The sequence below is a fragment of the Metopolophium dirhodum genome, chromosome 8 (assembly GCF_019925205.1).
Source record: "Metopolophium dirhodum isolate CAU chromosome 8, ASM1992520v1, whole genome shotgun sequence".
In the NCBI taxonomy this organism is placed as follows: domain Eukaryota; kingdom Metazoa; phylum Arthropoda; class Insecta; order Hemiptera; family Aphididae; genus Metopolophium; species Metopolophium dirhodum.
This window is the reverse complement of record NC_083567.1, coordinates 14825834-14849604: the sequence shown is the minus strand read 5'-3', so window position 1 is coordinate 14849604 and position 23771 is coordinate 14825834. Positions and strand designations below refer to the sequence as shown.

Genomic DNA, 23771 nt, shown 5'->3' with positions numbered 1-23771 from the left:
CTGCTTTTTGTTGCTAACGAAAATATGTGCTTACTAGTAAATTATATAGTTTTTCGGCAAACAAATCATATCAACGAAAAAAACAATTTAAAAATATACGCTATTGTTATATGTTTTGCTATTTTCATAAAAAACAAAAAATCGTTAATATCTATTTGAATGACAACCTGGAAATATATATGACAGAGTCGGCTAAACGGATATTTCGACATATTTTTTAATTTAACATAACGTTTTATATGCAATATCAATTCAATATATTAATATTACTGTACATGGGTAGATGTATTTAATCCGGTTGGACCGTGACTCCGGATATAATTTATGGATAATATCGAAGTTAAGCGCACGTGCGTTATTATTGTGTTAAGTACCTACACAATATATTATTTAGTGTATTTTTCAAGAACCGCATTTGGCATATATATATATTTTTTTTTTTTATTGTTCTTAATTAACATCAGCCATTACCTACAATTTTTTTTTTTTTTTATTAGGTTATACAATTAGGTTTTGTTTTAAAACTTTAAAATGTGTGTGGTGGTATTCGGTTCTTTCGACCTTTTTTTTGTCGACAGATATTTTTAATTTGTTACAATTATTAAACACTAAAACAATTTATGATAAAAATATATTTTAGTAAAAATAAAATTGTACTTAACACATGCGATAAACTATCGGCATATATAATAAATACATAATTTCTAAATAATTCTGCGAAATTAAGTTGACAACAGTGTACAGTGTACACCGTATTATGTTTACCGTTATCTATTATAATTTATACAATTCGTTAAATTAAACGTTTTTAAGTAATTACGTGAATAGTTGGATGCGTAGGTTATTGGTTTAAATAATTATGATGAGAAATAATTTGTCGAACATTTTTTAAATAAACTCATTTAAATTTTATCGGGATAAAAATAATATTAACCAGAGGAAAACTATTTATATTATTATATAGGGAATAAATAATAATAATGTCCAGATCAGACAATCCATTAACAAAATATTACATTAAATTTGATCTCATATGATTTGGAAATTGGAAATTTTCTTTGTTTGAAATCCTGCTGTTATTTTGAATACATTTATATATAAAAACCAATACATTTCTTCAGCTCGTGATAATATGCGTACCTATTATATAATATGTAATGTGTGTTGGTTGTAGGAGAAGTATACTATAACGATATTTTGAGAAAAATAAGCGTTGACCATTTTCACAAAAACAGTTTACCTACCTTGAGGGCAATAAATTAATGTTTTTTAGCGTAATTGTGCAGTTGAAAATAGCATTTTATTATTAAAGAATAACATTGGACATCGTACAACGGTGCGTATTATATTAAAACGTATTCAAAATCTCAGACGCAATATCGCACTGTTTGACACTCGTAGAAATTATGAGCGTATTTTTTTTTGTCGTCACACATTGTTTGGAAAATTTTCCAAAACCCTTCGCGCGTTACTTATTAAATTCCTGGCACCGTTGGTTCTTTTTTTCTCTCGAGCCGGTTGCCAATAATCGAAGGGTTCTACGCTGCCTGGACGTCTATCGCCGGTATACTCAAAATAGAAAAACGCCTTCTGTAGCGCATCTCACTCGTTGAGTTCGGCTCGGGCCTAAGAAATACCATCACTTCGAGTGAGATATGATGTCGAGAGCAACCGCAACGCGCGCACATTTATAAATATTATTGTTCTATAGTGGTATTTCGTATTATATACCCAAACTGCAGTATTATACAGTGCGATACGCGAGCACGATTGCACTTATTTTATATCCATTAATTATAACAGTCATTCAAATTCTGATTTTTGAAATTTTTAAATGCCCATATATACAGGTTAAAGATCATATTTTCATATGTTTAGATTTTGAATAGCATTTAAAGATCAATTTTCCTTTTTGAACAATTTTTTTTCTGAATGATAACATTTTTAATAGTAAATTGATTGTTGGATGACTTTTTTGAAAATTTAGAAAAAGTAGTTTCTGAATAATTATTAAACTTTATACACTACTAAAGATAATAATATACTATACTTAAAAGGGATATTTTCGCATTTGAATAAAATAAGTCTGTATTTCGCCTCTCCTTATAAACGGCATAATAAATCTAAGTGTTTGAAAATAATAATATTATACGGTTTGCAGACGTCCTTAATAATTCCAAAAATGAGAATTTTAATAAATGCATATTATAATAAGAATAATGGATATTAAATAAAACGCGGATGAACATGCCCGTGAGAATCGCTCTGTATAATATTTGTTGTATACACCTAGAGTATTCGCCATCGAGCTTATTCGAGCTGATTCTGACCGCGGACGAGTGACGACAATCGCGGTCTCGAGTTACCCGTCCGCACCGCGCCGATGCACAAGTGTCGGTTTTCGTTTAACGATAATATTATTATATTATTATATATATTAATAATATATTATTACTGTCACGACGGATGTTCGGAACGCTCCTCATCCGCACGTAATGCGAAAACGATTTGTGCGCCGCCAGCCGGAGAGACGGTTTGAGTTCTAATTTATTCGAGACAATGTATATAGCTATAATATTATAGGTATATAATATGTAATGTATTATACGTCTCGTCGTTAACGAATTAAAACAACAAAAAATGTATCATACATCACATTAAACCAAGATGATTAATTAATTATTCATTCATGGAACTATAATAATACTTAATGCCGGCTGTAATGATAATATTATATGAATTGAAATTGAAAAAAACGTAAGCTACAGGCCTACAGCTGCACCACTGGCTCCCTTCGATACGAAAACCATAAAATATGTCTAAATGTTTACTATATTAATATTATATAAGTTTAATACACCGACTATATTGATGGATCAAAAAAAAAAAAAAAAAATCGGATGCTTGACTTTTGCGCATTATTGTATAATAAATTATATTGCAGACGGCCGCTGCGCAAAAATTCAACTTTCATCCAACTTATATTAACCTCGGTACCTACCTCACCTTACATTAACCGTTTATTGCGTATTTTTAGTAGGTACTCAAAGTAAATCCAGAGTTGTTAAAAAATTAATTTAGTTAATATGTTTTTACATTTATTTTTTTACTCATTACAAATACGCGTACAAAATGTTCGTAAAAAATAAAAATATTATAATTTTTTTCTTATTTCGATCGTTTATGGGGTAAACTTTTTATTATTAGTTATTACTATTAATGTTTATGGATGAATATTATTAAATATTTAAATAACATTTTTTTTTTTTATTGGCAATAAACTAATAACACTGCAACATTTAAAAGAGAAAAAAGAGATTGCCAAAACATAGTAAAATATATTTAAATAAAGAAATACGAAATCGCTACCTTATTGGAAACACATTATATTAAGTCATTCAGACGGTCAAGTTTTTTTTTTAAGTACGACACTGTGTTAAGCACAATATATATTAATATATCCAATGATTTAGATTGTATATAGGAGCCCCTGCCCACCGACTCGGATAGTAAATAATGTCATTCGCCGATATGTATTTTTACCTATACCCATTGATATAATATAATATGATAATCCTATACGTGTCTCCATATTAATCATATTATATTTTATTTTATTCTAAGTGTGCCTAATTATTATCGCAATGAATACGTATATTACGTCAACGTGAATTCATCACCACATGGTGGCGTAACTGAGAAAAAAAGAGGGATAAAATAATTTATTAACCAAAATCAAAATCTTAACCCTCCCTCCCCCATATTCGTTTAAATACATTTTTATTCTTTGTATACCTAATTGTTGGCTTTTACACGAGTCTTAAGACACATTTTATGGTTTATAAACAAAAAGTAGGTATAGAGTTCATTAATAAAAAAGGTCAGCATATCAGTGGGGGGAGAGGGGCAAAATGATACCTTTGCCCAGCGCATAAATGTCAGGGGACAAGTGCACCCATTCCCCTCAATTACACCACATCCACCGCTGCCATCACCTCAATCACCACCATCATTTGGAGTGCGAGTTTCTTCTAGAATATAAAATAGACAAGTACGAACCACGAGGACCTCTTTATTTTAGACTATAAATGTGTTAGCGCACTGAACTGATCGCAAAACAGTATATTTTGAAATGTCAATTCGATAACAGAATACTCTGTTTTATTATTTGTACGGATAACAATGTTTAAAACAAACAGTTTCATTTGGAACTATGCCTAATACGCGAGTTTTTTTTTATGTACTGCAGCAGCTCGCATATTAGTGACGGTTTTTAATTTTGATGCGTTTCACTTCATATTTAACGTTTGCTAATTAATATAAGACATCACATTAAAGTTTTTTTTTTTTATTAAAACGACCACATTAAAAATATGTAACGTTCAAGTTATAATGCCGTTTTAATCGAACAGCTTGAAAGACACGCTAATATTCGCGCATAACAAATGCCAAACATACGTACTGGTTTATTTTTATAATTTATTTAAAGTTAACATTAGAGAAAATTATTACATTTTCGAATTTATAGAGGAAAATATAAACTGTACTCTAGCGGAGTTTTTTTCATATATTTATTTTAAAACGAGTTTTATGTTTTAAAATTATTAAAATACCAGCTATAACTCGTTATAAAATAAAAACTCTTCGCTCAAGCACAACTTATATTTTCCTCTACAAATTCAATAATATGTACCTACATTTTCTCTGATATTAACTATAAATACATTTTGGTAAGCATACGGTGTGTAGACTTGTTATGTTACTGTTGTGTAAAATAGCGACAATACATGCAGTTACTGAGTTACGACAGACGTTCTCTTAATAAGTTTAGTTTAACTGCCAACAAAAATAATTATTGCATATTTTATAAAATAAATTATTTATTTCATTTGTAACATTAATTTCCTTCTAAGTTAGGTTGGTAAATTATCTTTGTATTATATAATATCACAGAATATAACAATACCCAGAGCCGTTATTCTCACGGGGAGATAGGATACACTTTTGTTTTTTACATTATTAATACTATTTTCGGTTTTTGATTATGTGTAAAAACAATATGATTTGTAATTGATTGCGCAGTTAATGTTAAAAAAAAATCCTATTGCCTACCATTTATCCATATCTCATTATTAATTTAAAATATTAAAACTACCTAGTTTTATGTCCGAAAATTATGTTTCTATTATATTATTATTTTATTATCATATTATTATATTATATAATACTACATTTCTTTAGAATAAAATCTGTAAAAAAAAAATTTAAAAATGCCATGGTAGATTCCTCCCACCCTCATCCAAATGAACGATTAATTGTGTTTTCAGTTCTGACATTGTGCGTCATTATTGTCATATACATTTTGTTCAGTATATTCTAAGTACAGATTTATTTAGGGATTATACGAGAATGCTTTTTATGAAAGTGTTAATGTACAATAAATCCTATGTTTCCAACATTTTTAAAGATAACGCACAAAATACAAATTACATAATATTTAATTGTGTACTAAATAAATTGGACTTAATGTTGCTGTAAAGTAAATACGACGGTCTAAAATCGGATTTTTTGTACCTACTTCTCTGCATAAAAATAGAGAAATAGATACCAACCATAGTATAAGTTCTAGATTGCAGTCTGCTATCAAATATGAGATTATAAAAAAAATTAAATAGTAAATGCAAATATCAATATTCCAATATTTATTTAATTTTAGTATATACAGAAATAATCAATGCGTTCTACACTGATATTTCGCCAACTTGGCAATCAGCTGACATGGGTTTAAAAAAAAAATTTCGAGTTAATTAAATATTATGCTAAAATATACCCAATATAGGTGTATAATATATTGTATATCGTATAATGTGTATACATCAATATTTTTCTAGCCATCATCATAAAGATATCAAACCATCGTAAAATACGTATGTACGGTTCTCATTTAAAACGCTATATTATGTAATATATAGGTACTGTCTATTCTAGTCCGAATATTATTGCAAAGTATTATATTATACCTACTATTGTATACCTACTGTATTTCGTATATTATGTTAATTGTATGGTCACCTTAGCAAGTGTTAAACTTATTTGTTCAATAGATTATTATCTTTCGAGAGTACGTATATGAACCATATAGTATTTAGGATGACAAATAGGAAGTATTAGATTATGAAAACAAACAATAAAATAAAAAAAATATGATGACGCAAAAAAGTACATAATATTTATATGCAAGCTTGTAAATTTAAATAGATAACAATTTGTATCTATAGCGATAAGTCAACAGATGACGGTTAGTTAATTCATTCTTTAATTTTTAAGTGAAATTTTTCTGTCACCCGCGTATGTCAGTTCATTGCAAAAAAATTTACCTTACAAGTTATATAAGCTATTATAATTAATAAGGATTATTTTAAACTTTTAAAGGTAAACACTCATTTTTTTAAATGTTTAGTAACGTTCTTCGTATTAGTTTTTTTTAATTCAATACAATATTTTAGGAAAAAAAAGAACATTTTTTTATCGTTATCATATTATATTTTTAAGTTTTGAATTTTTTTGGATCGACAGCATACATTTTTCAATTTCATTATCAATAAAGTATAATATTTTTCTAAAAATTTGAATTAGTAAAAATCGATTTTCAAATGAGTGGTTAATTAGTTATAAGTACCCACCTATATTTAAAGAGCTGATGAGCAGAGTAGAGTGGGCAGGGGTGAAAGATTAGAAGGAATCAGAGGGGCAGGCTCAAACTAGTTCCTCTGCCGCTGCGTTGTTGGTTTCAAACTAGAAACAAAAATGTCAGGATAGTATCCTTCCAAATGTTGGTCCATTACTTTGCTCATCTATAAACGGGTGAATCCCGTTTTTTCCCATACATGCCTGTTCGTTAAAACGTGTACTGATTAGAAATTCCCTCATAATAGTTGTGCTTACAGAAATTAGAAGAGTCAAAAATACGTAGTAACAATTTTTTTATGAGTTTAAGATAAGTCATTAAAGAAATTTATAAAAATCACAAACATTTCCAAATTATTTCGTGGTAAAATTGTATCAAATTTTCATTTTAAGAACCTATGGATTCGAACATTAAATACGAGATTACACATTAGTCTTAGAAACATAACTGGGATTTAAAAAAACAATTTTGTTGTTTTTATCATTATTAAAAAATTATTAATCGTAGATACTTGAAATATTCATAGATATATATTATATATATATAGGTACAAGTGTACAACAACTAGATAGCCGTCTTTATGTGCTACAGTTGTGATCGATATTGTAGTCGGCCACCATTTATAAAGCAGGTTATGTTTACATTTAATTTATTTTAGATTTATTCATATTCTTACCTATATTCCCTTACTATTATAATGTGATAATATTTGTTTATAAACATTGCTTACTTCGTAAATGGTGGCTGACTTCAATGATAAAAAGGAGACGGCTATCTAACTGTTGCATACATTTATGGAAATATTCCACCATAATTTAAATTAGCATTTTCCGGAATTTCCATAATATATGAATTTTAAGATAAAATTATGTCAAATTTCGTCAAAATTAAAAAAATTTGCAAATTATGACTAGGTATATAGTTAAAATATTCTTAAGAATTTTTAATATTCATTTCTAAGATTTGAAACTTAGATAAATAATTTGACGTTTGTGTTCAGTAAATCTGCCAACGTACATAATTCACATTGTCACTGCGACAGTGCAAGAGGGCCATATATCGAACATTTTCAATTTTAAGGTTTTGGTGTCTCTGAATTCGTATTTTTGTATCTATTTTTTTAGAGTGGTGCGTAAATGTTATCTATATGTAATTATATTATTATTACATCTTCTGTTATTGAAATAAACTTTTTGTACTGAAACAGATTGATAGGTAGTTGATAACAATAAAGCCTTAAAAAGAAATGAGGCCTTTTAATTTTTAAGTAAACTTGTTGACAACAATACCTTATTGCACTAAAAAAGTTATGAATAGTTTTTGATAAAGACATCAATAAAACGGCGCTTAATGAAATACGGCCTTTTTGCATTAAAATGATGGTTAGAATAAATATGGATATTTACGGAAAATTATCAAATTGTCTAATAATTATTATTTAATAAAATGTCATGTATCTACGGTTATTTTTTATTGAGTTACACCAACAATTTGTTTTGGTTACCTATTCGTACTTATTTTTTTTTCATTTTCATTTTAAAATTAATTTAACTTAACGATTAGGCACTGCAGCAGTCTACAATAGACAGTACAATTTAATGACTGACAATTTAGTTCCGTGTCTAATGTAGTTTCTGCGCGTAAACTTAACTTACTCGCGGTATACATACTACATAGTGATTCGCGTGATAACCACCGTGTAGGTAGGTACATAACTAATTAATTAATTAAAACGAATTAGGCCGTTGAAACCAATGTACGTGTTTTGCCGTGTATACTGTATAATAATATTGTAATCTTCACTAGAAAATCACTCGAGTGCCCGCCTCGTCTATATATTATCCAGTAGCTGTTTGTAACCTCTTACATCTCCGTTTCGTCTAGATGTAATGGGATAGCGAAATGTACCTACAGTTGATAAAATTAAAACCCCGTAAATAATAATAAAATTTAACTTACCACAAATGACTAAATCTATTAATTTTTTGAAATAATAAGGAACCGTTAACCATTTTCACGTATTGTGCATCAAACACTGCATACCAGATTATATAAATAGTAAACATACAGACTATACGGTAAATTAATTTGTTAAATTATTGAAAATAATTAAATTCACAATTATGACTCTTACAAATCGCTATAGTAAAAAGTGGTAAAAACTTTTATTATTTTATAACTGCTATTAAAGCAGATGATCTAAATTCATAAATTAATTATTATGTACATTGTACCTGCATTGTCTGCACTTGTACATATTATAAACATTTTTAATCTCCCATTACATACCTACCTAGTTTGGACAAATATCTTTTATACCTTATACCATTTTGCTACCAAGACGCTAAAATCGAGATGTACCTATATTCGAAATCGAAATTATATGTTATAAATTATAATATATATATATACCTATATTCGCTTATAATATATTATACTGGCTTCGCCCGATTGTAAAATATTTGTGTATCGCCATACACCATACCTAACCTCGCCATTTCCGTCTATAATATCTTGCCGTAAAATATCTTAGACTTATAAGTTTAATATAATATAAAATACAAGTACTGTGGACAATTGCAAGCCTCAAGCTATCATTAGTTAGGCTTGATCAGTCAGTCAGTCAGGACACGTTCGATTATATTATATTATAGCAGTGAGACATGCTTGTGATGATGCGATCAGTATATATTCAGACTCGGCGAGGAACGCGTAGTACGTACTTAATTACGAATGTTTCATTGACTCGTTGTTTATGATGTGCATATTGTGTTAGTCACGCCTTCTCGGGACAACGGTCGAAAAGTTAGCGTTGGAAATTAAATTTTTACCAAATTATATGGTTTTGACCAAATAATATAATATACAGGTCTAAAATTATATTATTCAATCATAACCAATAGCAACCTTACAATAAACAAATATACATTATGACAGATGGCGCCACTGTTGTATTTTTGCAGTCTAGATTTCCTACTTTTACGGTGGATTTTCCTAAAATTTTCTTTAAAAAATACCTCGTCCTGACAATGCCTAACGATCACAACAAAATAATAATCAGGAAATTCGGTCCCGTAGTTTCTGAGGTTAGCCGTTTCAAAGTATATAAGTATAAAAGTAGTTTCACGTTTATATAGTACTAGCTGATCCCATGCACTTCGTTGCCCGTTAAATGTACTAATTATCTATATGACTCAAACTTTGTTCAGTTGTTTATTTAATAATATTCGGTGTATGGTGTTCAAAATGTATCTCAACTTTTCTGTTGCCCGGAATAAAAATTCTGATTCGCATCAGTACATTATCAGGTAGGCAAACTATACCTGCGGTAGATTGCGGACCCCGTGCTGTTTGTACGTAAGTGTATGATTTAACACTAAAGCAAGGTTATACCAAGTTTGTCGTTTTTACTTAATTCCACCTACGGTGGATTAATATAATCAATTAATACAAAATCCTGTCCTAACCCAACCGTACCAAAATCAGATGAATAAAAAAAAATCAAATTTAACCCTTTTTAAATTAGCCTATCTGCTTCCCAGAGGTTTCTAATCTACCACAAACATTCATTTATACATATATATATTGAAAAAAGACAATAATACAAATCAACAAACATGACCGATTACCCAATAGCAACCAATATATTATACACTATTATTATTGAAACGAAGTTTTTTTAATCTGCAACAATAAACTAAATTTTTATTTTATTATTTAGATTATTTTTTTCTGGATGGATGGCGCCGCTGTTGTATTTTTGACATCCAGATTTCCTACTTTTCCGGTGGATTTTCCTAAAATTTTCTTTCATAGAAACCTTCTCCGTGAAATACTTTTTCGTTTAAAAAAAAATCAAAAAGATTTGATAAGTAGTTCCAGAGTTTGGCCTGTACAGAGATGTTCATTTCATATTTATATAGTTAGATACTTAGACAGATATAACAAGTGTGCAAAATCGTTGTTATGGTTAAAAGTCGTTTTTTGCCTTATAATTGTGCACGAGTGCTTATTATAAAACAACATTATTTGAATCAATTAGTATTTAATTTCGTTAAAAGCAATTTAATTTAATTAATCTTAAAGTTGTAGTGGTATATAGGTTGTTGCGGTTGTGGCTATACCTTTATACCTACCTATACTAACGCATGACTATGTTCTCTTGAGAATTTCGGGATCGATCTGCGGTATACAATATACCTGATATAAATTAGGTCGTCTGTCGTCTATCGGAAAATTCAAATATTTGCTCAAAGGACGTTGATCAAACACTTCCACTGTATTATGTATATATAACGGATGAAAAAAAGACGGATGGAATTCGTTGTATAGGTAATTGTATCTAGTGGAGCACGTACGCCGTAAATGTATAAGATAATATATTATAGATATGCATTTTTATTTAAATTTATAGAATTTCTATGATATGATTAAACTAGTTTTAACCGTTTTGGAGAATAAATGATAAAAACATTAAGTAAATTATGACTCATCAATTTATAGGTATGGAATAGAATTATGCTAGCTTGGATGAGTTAATTATTTTATTGGCTGGAAAACACTTATAAAAACTAAGAGACTAGAATTGGGTTATAGTGGTTATACACTCTACACTTATACATATTATACTTATGTCAAATAAACTATAAATAAATGTTAAATAGTAGGTATTTAAAGTAATTGCTAATACGCAAAATTAAATAAAATAATTAGGTAAGCAATCCTACTTAGAATTATAACAAAAGACAATATTCTGGCCAAACGATGGTGCCAAAATGGTGTCGGCGTGTCGCTAGTCGATTTATCTTCGGATTTTCCGCCAAACTGTAGTGGTAACGATTACAGAAAATCAACTAGTGTAATTCATTGATTTTCCAAAGATATATTAGATGAGCGGAAAAAAATTATTCGTACCCATGCAGTAAAATAAATGTTAAAAAAATTTCACGACATCAAGTCTATTGTAGAATATCATATTATGCGAACAAGGTTATTCGAATATAGTAATGTCATACAGTAATCGGCGTATCGGCACGACACTTCAACGTCAATATAATAATATGTCATGTCATGTGCGGAAAACACGAGACTGGTAAAAAAAATCAATTCGAGAAAAACGATTGGAGGGATACCTATATTTTGTTGGAAAATAATAATTGGTTGGAACGTAAAAATTCGGAAAACATATTTTCTGAGCCATTACCGTAACCCAATAATGTTAAATAAATGTCTAACGAAATAGGTAAGTATCTGAGCAAATACGATTCCGACAAAATATTCTTCAGTATATCTAATGTTATTACAGTTCCAACCACATATTAATATTATGTTTCCTACAGAATATTATCCGTACAATTGCGTTTCCGACCGAATTCGTTTCCGACATAATGTTGCATATTATTATATTTCAAACGGATTTCAATTCCAAGGTATTATTTTAAAAAGAATACAGTATTACAATGTAGTTAACATGCTAAACTGGAGGAATTTTATTTGATGGATTTCAATTTTGAAAACCTATTATGATTGATTAACAAGTTTAGGTAAGTACTAGGTTTTCTAATACTAATATTCCAATATTATTGTTAGTGTCATTATAATGCGTATTAATGTGTTAATATAAATACAAAAATATCAGTTTCAAGATAAATAGTAGGTAATGTATTAAGAATAAATAAAATAGTAGATACCTATCGACAAAATATAAATAAACGCGGATGTAATATTATAATAATTATAATTCTATATATTATATACAATGCCAACAATAATATTATGTGCTTTCAACGGGACGTTTTTCATCGAAAATACGGTTCCCAATGGATAATAATAATATTGTCCAACTTATGCGCGCCTAAACGATCGCCACCACCGCTAACTGCAGTGGCGGCGTTAGTCGAGGCGTAAATATTACACACACACTCACACACACACACACACAGCCAGTGTGTGAGTATATTCGTGTGTTTATTTATAGCAGTCCTGTAGCGAACTGCAGAGATATTTTGACGTCATCCTCCGAACGAGCGTTTCTTAAATTTTTTCATCTCGTCCCCCGCCACGTGCGGTATCCCGGTCGTCGCCGCTGCGGCAGCCACGACTGTCCCCCCCGCGTTGCATTTTTGTCCGTCCGCAGCGCAACGCCATCGCCGCCGGTGCAGTGCGTTACGCGTCGCCCGTGTTTTCGTTTGTGCGTACGATTTATCGTTATATTATCGTAGTGTTTTGGATACCGTACACGATATTCAAATTATTACTATCGCAAATATAATAAACGTCGACGGGAGCTGTCATTACGATCGAAAAACAATATAATACTATATTAAAGTAATCGCAATCAATTACCGTCGTCGCGCCGTTTGTCAGACGGCCAAAGGGGAACAATTTCATCGTTTAGCGTGCGCCAGCCGCCGCCGTCGTACCACCAGTGCATCCCGTAGTTGCAGCCGGGCGCGCCGAGTGCGATTTACCAACGTCCCCGTTACCGCTTACCGGGTATAAATCGAGTGGTTACCGCGTCGACGTCCATAAGCACAGGCGATCGTGAGTGCGCGCGCGCGCAGTACCGACAGTTGAAGTTGCAACAGTACTATCATCATAATATTATTATAGTGACAGTGATCGTCTCAGTACTTGCGTATTGCCCGACTTCGACGAGACCGGTTCACACGCGGCGCGAATCATGTTCGTCGACGTGCTCAGGCGGTACTTGCTGATCGTGTGGAACTTCTTCTTCGGACAGGTGAGCACAAGTCATTTTATTCTATACCTACCGTTTATGTATAGGTATTTAATTTATTTAATTATGAAAAAGCTGCCCCCCACCCGGTTCTCCCCTAATTGTTTCGTCATTTATTGTTATTGGATTGAGACAGCTGCTGCAGTGTTCGTGGACGAACTTCCGAGCGTTTCCTGCAGCGTTCGGTCGAACCTACTGACATTTTTATGGTTTAAAAACAGTTGGCAATATTAATGGGTAGGTACGCTTGTCGAACATTTTAAGTTTTTTAACCGTGTTTAGCCGTAGCGACGGCGGCTACAGACGATCGATCGTTGTCGGAATCCGATTTCCACCGGCTGTGCATTGCGCGCGGGGCACGGGGAGTAGGCACACCATATGTGTGCGTCTACTGCAAATAAAGCAAAAAGCACGATTTAACTATTATATACAGGTATAATAGACAGGTAGGCCGCGGGTCTAGGTACGACGGTCCCATGTTGCATTTTTTCCCACTAATAATAATAATACTATTCTCGCGGTCGATTACGATGTGACGCGATTTCTCTGTCGATCGTTCGAAATCCGTCGCCGTTATTGCGCGAGGTCGAGTTCAAGGTTTCCGTACCGCGACGGTCGCGTACCGAATATGAAGTGTAGGCGTGTTGTAATATAATAACAATTATGCGATATAGGATTAAAATAATTCGATTAAATTCGAAAACGAAACAATCGGCGAGGCGTATGATATTATTATTATCATTGATATCACCATAATATAGCACACACGGCGTACCGCCAGACGACACATTATTTTGACGATCGGGACACCGCGCCGACGGCTTGTGGTGGTGCGCCGTCTCTATTTATAAACGCGTCTATTTCGTGTTGTGGATCTCCGTCGCCGGTTTTTATTATAGAACGAGAAATTCGGCAACGCACGTGGGGCGATGACATTTTACAGACATTTTTTACACGCTTCCCGTACTGCAGTCGGAATATTATATTATAATATTATGGTCGTTATCGATCGTATTTTATCATTACTATAATAATATTGTTCCCGCAAAATCGCGTTCGCATTATCAACACTCAATAAAATATTATTATTATGGATAAAATACGTCTCAAATCCAATATTTAACTATCATATATTTTAATTATAAATTAATAACCACAAATGCTACACCTACCTAATATAATTATTATATTTTATAATATATTGTATTACATTATTGTATTATCGCTTTTATCGTCACCGAGTTTGTGTGCATCAAAATACCAAATATTATAAATTTATAACGTTTGTGCTTTCCGACGATGAAACCGTTTAAGCTGTTATGCAATCGGCAGTACAGGCAAGTCGTTAAATTTAGACGTAGGTACGATGTGCAGCGATTGTTATACAATCGGCGCTGTGTTCGCGATACGCTTTTCATATTATAGATGTCTGATCTCTGAAGAATATACCCATGTAAAATGTACATTGTACATGACCCTATGATTGACCCTTCATATTTATCGCCAAAAATTAACAGTTTTCAAGCATTGTTTTTTTCTTCCAAAGTCCCTAAACTGATTTTTCTACATAAATCATGCTTTAGGTGCTTATAATCGGGGAATGGAGCTAAAACTAGATCAAATATACGTAAGCACGCGTGTCAATTAGTTTTTAAAATTTTAATGTACCCATGCATGTTAGTGTTAGGTCCATTGTATATACTATTATACATATAAGATAATGGGAATTTGATGTAAAAAAACCGTTCAAGGTTCTCATTTTAGCAATTTCTATCGCGTTACACTAGGTGAAAAATTTTGTAATGTAAAATTATGAAAAACAAAACTGTTACTCAGATAATATCATGACGTGCCAAACTTATCTCTTCAGTATAATCTCGAGTTAATAAATTAAAACATTAATTTATGTGGTACCTTAATATATTACATTATGCATTATATTAGGGTTGACATTGTTTGTACGAAAAAGGTCGACGCACGAGTTAAATACCTATTTTTGTCCTCAAACCGAATAAAAAACTTGCTCTACTATTATGAGCTATTATAATAGTACTCACCATGGCTATGTGATTAAAGTATTAAACTCACCCACACACATCGCGTTTCTTCTTACACACAGCAGCAAAATACCTATACTTGCCTGTTTTTGTGGAAAATTTGGGCGCTTGTAAATTGCGCCCGGAATTTTTGGTTTCTAAAATAGGTATGGTAAATTGCGCCAATAGTATATAAGTAACCTTGAATTCATCGTTACCTATTATGTGTATTTTAAAAATACTGTTGTTCATTTATTGGTGGATAAGCTGAACGTTTATCGCTATAATCGTTATGATATTAGTTATGATATGTCTTTACGCGTATACAACGACTTTACGTATAGGTAATATTTTAGTAAGCCGTTTGCGTGCAACAGTGAAACATGGATATTATACATACTGGATATAGCCAGAAAGAAAATGATGTTATAATCTACCAAACTTACACATTTTCAAAATTAAAACGTGAGTTGTCTTCGGGTGAAAAAAGTGTCGATGTAGTGTAAAAACGAGTGTAAAAACGTGTATTGAGTCGCCAAATGGCTATCATAAAAATAATATTTCAATTGGGCGCGATTTATTACACAGAAATTTGTACCTGAAAAATATCGGGTGCAATTTACGATTGTTTCCCTTCGTTGAGCGCAATTTACGTTTGCCCGAAAATTTCGATGGCATGTTTCGAGGTATGTTTGAACGCGGTATTCCGTTTCCCCCTCTATATCGTCATGCCATATAATACATTTGCCGATTTACACCCTGGGCCAACACTGAACACGCTGCAGTTGGCGTCCGGACGGACAGATGCGAATCGTGCACTATGTATTATTAGGTATTATAGCCGTATAGGTTTGGATCTCGCGAGATTATTTTCGTTCTCTCGTCCGTTCGCCACTTGCATACGTATGTCGTAGGTATATACGAGTAGCGTGACTCACGTTATTATTATCATATACAAACATAGGTATAACATTACCCGCAATTTATGTGCGACGTACACCGACGCGTATTATGCCGGTGCAGTGCAGTCTATAACAGTCGCTGCCGCTGCGCCGTCCTTGAGTTGAACACAGGCGGCGGCGGCGGCGGCGAATTGGCGAAACTTCTGCCGAAAAAAAATTCGTCAAGGTTGAGTCATCGATCGCTAGCCGTCAAAAACGAACGCCGCTCTGTATTATTTTTCGCACCTATACCTACGTAGTATAATGTTATGTGCGCGATGTAATAATATTATATATAAGTAGAGCTCCTCTATCAAGTCGCAATAATTATCGTGGGTATAATAATATAATGTGTCATCTTCGGATTTAAATTATCATTGCCTTAGCCGCGTGTCATTCGCCTGTACGCAACAGTCGAAAATAGTTTTGCCGTGATTCACACTTTATATTATATTCTCGATTGCCCACCGCGTACAATCGTGGGTTTTGTGCTCGTAACAAAATCTTTATTTTATACACACACTATGCATCGTCACGCCTCCGCGCATATAATTTTGTATACAGCGTGTATGCATTACAAGATACCACTAAATATTGCGGACTGCAGGCCACCTTGTAATCAAGATGGCATTGGGAGGACTTAACTGGAAAACATGTTTGGAGACATTTTTGACTTTTTAACCTCCCCACAGTGAGTGGCAATGCATTCGTTTAATGTGACAGCGCTTTAATTTTTCACAAAATTCGGTGATATTTTTTAGTAATTTCGTGTTTCGATTGCAGGTTACCAAAATCAACTAAAACCAAAGTTAACCGAAATTATCCTTTTTTGAAATTCGAACGAAAATGGTTTTTTAATCATTGCTTTAAGTATGACGTATGTCGGGAAATTTTTTCATTACCTAATTAAAATTATCGGGTGTTATTTTTGAATAAATATTACTAAATAAATAATATATCTACTATATAATATACATAGGTATATTATACATATTTTTATGTATACCTACACGTATTATAGGTATATATAAATTAATATTGACTCTTATTTTTTAAAATTATTTCAAATTGACGTATTAACTTTTCTAAAGTACTTTTTTAGGCTCTCACGAATTGTGTTACAATATTCGCGACTCCCGTTATTATGTAACAATGAATAGTTATAATTATTGAACGTTATATAGGTACAATATAATTATTATATACCTATTATTATTTAATAGTTCCACGAACGCCGTTATTGTTAATAAATATTGTTATAACTCATAATATATCCATTGTGCATCTATATCATAATATAACTAATATTAAATAAAATTTACATCACTCCACTGCGAGGGCATGTATTATAGGGCACGTGCCTACATAATATTATAATGATAATAATAGTACTGTTGCCTCCGTTAACTTTGTACCCGACAATCGGGGAGGAGGCGGAGGAGTGACGCGGTCGCATTGCTGCACTATTTAGAAATTATCATATTATTATTTTATTTCTATTATCTGGACGTAATACATAAATTGTTCCGATGTGACGGCGTATGACTAATTATTATATTACGACCATCAAACTTATTATTTTGAAGTATTTTTTGAAATTCTGAATTCCGATTCGATAATATCTCTTGCGCGTCCGCACGTGTAATATGCGACGGCGCGGCGGTACTTTCATATTATAATATTATACCTATTACTTATACTTTATAATATGGGCACGTTTAAAAATCAAGGCTGGGCAATTCGATAAACATTTTTTTACTCGTTTGATTTCATTAAGATTTTTTGTTTTTTTTTGTTTATAGGTAGTGTAGGTAGGTAGTAAATTATGTTGAAAAAATTAACTTTCAACTTTAACTAAATTAATTTTCTTTGCTTATGGGTGATTTTGCTCAGCGAACAGCGGTAATGTGACTTCCAACTTCCCAGTGACACATTTATCAAGTATGTCTATACCTACCACAATCGAAAACTAATAATTAATAAACTTGGTTAAATTAAAAATTAGCTGATTTTGTGTCGAGTCAAAGTTATTCTTAACTTAACTCGTTAATACTTTACGCCTGGCCTCGATATCAGTATACCTATACATATTACCTATGTATATAAATAGTGCATAATATAATATATAGGAGTTTTAATTTAAACACGCGTACTTACTACTATGCGCTCGAATGTCAAAGATCGACACAGATATTGAAAAACCCAAGTAATAATATTTATCGTGCGCCTCTTGATCATCGTGTGTATTGTGTTTACGCGTCGACGAATCATTTTTCCGGTCCCGACAATCATCAGCTCGGTAGACGATAATGCATAATATTATAATAATTCGACATGACGTATACCTAGTTGTTCGATAACTTACCGTATTCTGACTGTGTAATAATTGAAATAATTTAGATATAATATGTAAATAATAGGTATAATATAATTTTTTTTTAAAAAACCAGTAGGTACACATTTTTTTATTATTACATTATTTTTGTAATATTTTGCCAGATGCTTCGTAATTATTATATTCGAAACGCTGTACGGGTCCGATTGTATAATAATGATAGTAATAATAACACATACGAGAACAATCGAGATTCGTGTCGTGCGTATAGTGTATACTATATAATATTAATTATTATATACTGTAAGCTGTTACTGCAAAGGTACTATATCCAGCAACTATTACGAATAATAATTATCCACGTTCGAAGTTACTGTTAAAATGTAAGTTTTTTAAAAAGTTTACCTATTATATGCGTTTTATTTATTTTCATATTTTGAATTTATACAAACGTGAAACATTCGGATTGCATTATATTATTTTAGGTACTTTTCGAAAAATTAAAAATATTCCAATTTATTATTTATATCATTGTTTCCTGTTCGTAATGCTAGGTTAAGTTATAGGTATATATTGCCTTCTGTGGGGCTGACTGACTGCAGAATGGCCGTTATTTCTACGGTATTTAACATTCAACGCACGTACCTGTCTGTATTAGTGCAGTGTTTATATTATATAAATATATACGTACTATGTATTATGTATATTAAACTGTAATTGACGACATATCGTTCACTGCTAAAGCTTATCGTACACGCATACAGATTGTCGGGTGACATGTTACGAAAGCATAATATTATTTTAAGCTGTACTATTATAATCTGCTTGGTACCTATTGCAATGCTCGAGTTGCAGGGAAAAAAAATAGTCGATAGATGTGAAAAAAATTAACCTATGTAAATAATAATAATTAGCGTCGCCAAAGACTTGTAGTTTTTGAAATAATTTAAAAAAAATTAAATTATATTCTATCCCACTAACACCCACTTAGCACTCTCCTTGACTATTCGAACAATATGGATATGATAATATGATACAGCATTGGTCTTTTGATAACATGAAATACCTACGCGGCCTACTGTATGAAGAGTAGTTCATTTTAAATTGGGAAAAGAAAATACTATCAAAAAATATGTTATTCGTGTCCGTCGCCTACCTGCACCTACCTTGCTAAACTGCGTCTGCATAGGTCCGCATGCAAAAAATCAAAAACGATAATGACATAACAGTGATTATATTTATCTATACCCGATGCGTTGTACGACAAGGAATACATTTTTTCTTCTCGAATTATGTAATAGTACCTAATATACAGGGTGATTCTCCAAGCATGCTCACCCACATTATTTTCATTTAATAAAATTTTATATTATAATAATTATTAATACTATAATAATTTAAAAATTTATTTATTTAAATAGAATTTTAAAGTACCTACTTATTTTTGAAGACCATATTTTATATTATTTAGATTTTTTTATACTGGTTATAAGTTCTATAGGTCCATTAATCATTATAATAGGTTTGAAAATGTATTAGGTATAGAAACTAATATTACAATATCTACTAATATCTATCAACATTTTATATAGTTAGTTCGTAAACCCTAAAAATGCATAAGGTATTAACATAATATATTAAATACTAGATCAAATATTACATCGGCTATTTTATATTTTCGTATGGCCATTTCAAGGATTATAAGTATATACATTTTAACAATTTTGAAACAACTAGTTCGCATTTTCATTAGATATATAGACATTTTCAAAAAGTTCAAAAAATTTTCAGAAAAAAAAAACGCCTTAACATTTTAAGGGTGAACGTGCTTGGTGAATCACCTTGCGTTTAACAGTCTGTAGTCCGTAAGCTATTCTATTCTTAACGTATCTCTGAAGCTACGAGAAATTGTTCGTTCTACCTGTAATGGTACACCGGTAGGCGCAACTTTGGACATTTTTTTTGTGAGGGGGGGGGGGCTAGATTTGTATCAGTAGCACAAATCCTGATGATTAATATTATATGCTAAAATATGTTTAAAAAAATTTGGGGGGGGGCTAAGCCCCCCAGCCAACTAATTTCAACTATGGACACACCTACCTCTTTCTCACACGTAAATATTCTTCGATCTATGCTTGTGCGACCACGCTATACATATTACAGCACAACCTTGGTATACACAGCTGGTCAGTTAGATACACCTCACGCAGATGAGCGTTGGCGTCAGTGTCTAGTGGAAGTTTCGATTTTTTTCATCATTGTTATGGCATGTTCTCCCTCCAGCGTAGACTCTCGCGCCCACACGACAGATACATTTCCGGTTTTTAATTTCCGTTCTGACTGCGACCGTGTAAACGGTATTATAATCTGCAGGTTCAAGTCTGTAACGATCGGACAGGTCGATTAAAAAGAAAATTATGATATGCAATAAATCCGTCGTCGCGTATGGCGCGACGAATAGGATAGAAACATTTAACGATTATACAACTTCCGACGTAGGCAGATGGTACCCACAATATATTCGGCGCATGTGTAGCAACACGTTGAATACCCAAATTGGGACTATGCATGTAAAACACGAGTAGTATAATAGGTATCCGCGCGTATACTATCATAATATTGTAACATATACAGTATATGTTACACATACCTCGGTAACTCGATTTTTTTCTTGTCCCTTGAAATTGTGTTAGATATAGGTATGTTTGAGTTATATGATGTAACTCAACAAATACAAAAGTTTAATTGCATATTTTTATCCCCCAAGATATTCGAATTATCGGGACTTCTCGACTCTACGTACATCATAATGATGACACGCGATTAACACAATATATAATATTAAAATAGTTTTATTATTGTAGTTGCATCATTTATTTGACCCGATTCTTGATCTCGTCTGATTTCGTATTATTCGTCGTACCAATTTCAAAGTCCACTCACTGAAGTCGTAGTATCATAATAATATATCCTATTGTATGAATATATTATATTATATAATTCATACTTAAATTATCTTTAATGATCTTTTGTTTATATATTTCGTCGTCCGATTACGTTTTATCTCAATATTATATTTCCTACTTTAAGTAATTCCCAAGTTTATTTAGTATTGTTTGGTTCAATATTATTATTGATAACAATTTTCTGGTCAAATTTTTTTTCATTTAATAATTATTTGTGAAGAATAATTATATAATAGTGTTAAAATTAAAACAATAATCGACGTATATATTTATTTGTCTAACAAAGCACGTTAAATACGTTAAACGTAGTTATATGCAATATTGTTACGTATAGTTAAAGTCGAGATTATAGTTTTAGATATATATTATATACTAAATATTATGTAAATTAACTTTTTTCCTCACTTTTTTCTATCTATTCAAAAAAAAAAAATTACAATTGAGTAAATTAAATGTTGTAGGTATCTGATGAACTACTTTAACTTAACTTTTCTATCTAATTTTTTACTTTTCAAAATTATAAGACGTATTGTTCTATTTAGTTCATTATACAGTTTCTAAAAATATTCTCGTGTATTATATATTCTTTTTGTGAAATAACAAAAAAATTATAATATTCTTGCTTTAAATTCTTAAATATAAACAATATTGTATTTATGTATAAGATTTAACAACCTCCTAGGTACCTATAAAAGTTATTTAAAAGAAAAAAATAACGATTGTGTTGTAAAACAAAACATAAATTATAAGTCTAGGCATTTGTCCAATAAAGATTAAAGACACATGTTAGTTTTTAAAGTTAAGAATAATTTATAAATTTATAGGCTGTAATAAATGTCCACTTGAGATTTTTGGCATCCTTTTTACTTGTCCACGTGGTGCAGCAGCTGTCACATTATTATTTATATTTTCCACAACTCGTTAAAATATTCCTGATTGAAAACCATTCATTAATTAGACTTTTTTCTATTTTCAGGTCTCTACTGAATCGATCAAAGACAGTCCACCGTCCTGCCCCGAGGACAAACCAGTAGTTTCGGCTGACGTAGTGCCGCCCGTCGAGGTTGACAGCAACGACGATAAGATCGAAAATGGAGATGACGATGATAACGATATCGAAGAGATTTTCGACGACGAAGATGATGGAGAAGGAGAAGAATTGGATTTAGAAGACGAAGATGAAATCGAAGAGGACCAAGATGAAAAAGCAGTGATCGTACCCAAAAAACCCGAAGAAAAAGTTGTAACTAATGACACACCTACTAAACCCAGCGTTCCGGCCACTAAAACCGAAGAGGTCAAAGCACCAGTCGTGGTGCCAAAACCGAAAGACGAAATAAAAAAACCCGAACCGCCAAAGGCCCCGGAGGAAATCAGTGAAAAACCGAAAATTGATATCGACAATACGAAAAAATCTGACACCCCTGCCAAGCTAAAGCCGGAATTCGAGAAGGGCGAGAGAGAAGGGGCTGCAGCTAAAGCGGCGGCTCCCGAAAAGGACGCGTCCAAGTCCAAGTCGGAGTTTGAAATCGTTGAGAGGGAGGACAGAGACGCGCTGCCGCCGAAGCCTGCAAAGACTGAGTTCGAAGTCGTCGAGAGAGGAACGGCGGTGAAACCCGTACTGCCGCCGCCACCACCTCCACCGTCGTCGTCTGCGGCGGTGGTCAAAGACGACCCTAGCCGGCCGTCGGTGAAAGCCGGCGGCGACGACAAAGTCGCCCTGAAACCGGCAGCGCCGGAAAAGGCCCCGACCCACGTGAAATTTCAAGAGGATGACGACAAGACCGCGGTCAAAGGCCGCGTGCCGGCCGCGGACTTTGCTACTCTGGAAAAAGGCGAAACGGCCGTTAAACCACCGGGAGTGACAACGACCGGACAAAATGCCGCGGTCGGAGACTTTTTGTCAGCCGAACAGGCGCACGGCGGTCAACTCCTGAAAAGTCACCACGAATCCATTCAAGACCAACAGCTGTAAGTCGTCGTCGTCGCCGCCGCCGCCGCCGCCCTCGGTTAGGCTTTTGGCTCCGACCCGTCGTCGTACGATAATAATAATAACAACATTTATT

General features: G+C 32.5%; 2 protein-coding genes across 3 annotated transcripts in view; one reads left to right on the top strand and one right to left on the bottom strand.

The window, feature by feature from the left end:
- LOC132949839 (cGMP-dependent protein kinase, isozyme 1-like) overlaps positions 1 to 18714 on the bottom strand; it is a 61295-nt gene extending 42581 nt beyond the window's left edge. Inside the window, exon 1 of the mRNA XM_061020917.1 lies at positions 18562 to 18714. Within this exon, the coding sequence (XP_060876900.1) occupies positions 18562 to 18696 (135 nt within the window). The 5' untranslated portion in view covers positions 18697 to 18714. The remainder of the gene's footprint in view (positions 1 to 18561) is intronic.
- The window catches only part of LOC132949840 (protein ENL-like), a 29060-nt gene that overhangs the window by 457 nt on the left and 4832 nt on the right, over positions 1 to 23771 (top strand). The window contains exons 1-2 of one of the 2 annotated variants that reach the window (XM_061020918.1): positions 12809 to 13430; positions 22682 to 23676. The exons of the other annotated variant lie outside the window; for it this stretch is intronic. Coding sequence (XP_060876901.1) covers positions 13371 to 13430; positions 22682 to 23676 — 1055 coding nt within the window. The 5' untranslated portion in view covers positions 12809 to 13370. Of the gene's footprint in view, positions 1 to 12808; positions 13431 to 22681; positions 23677 to 23771 lie in introns of those variants that run through there. 2 annotated transcript variants of the gene reach the window in all.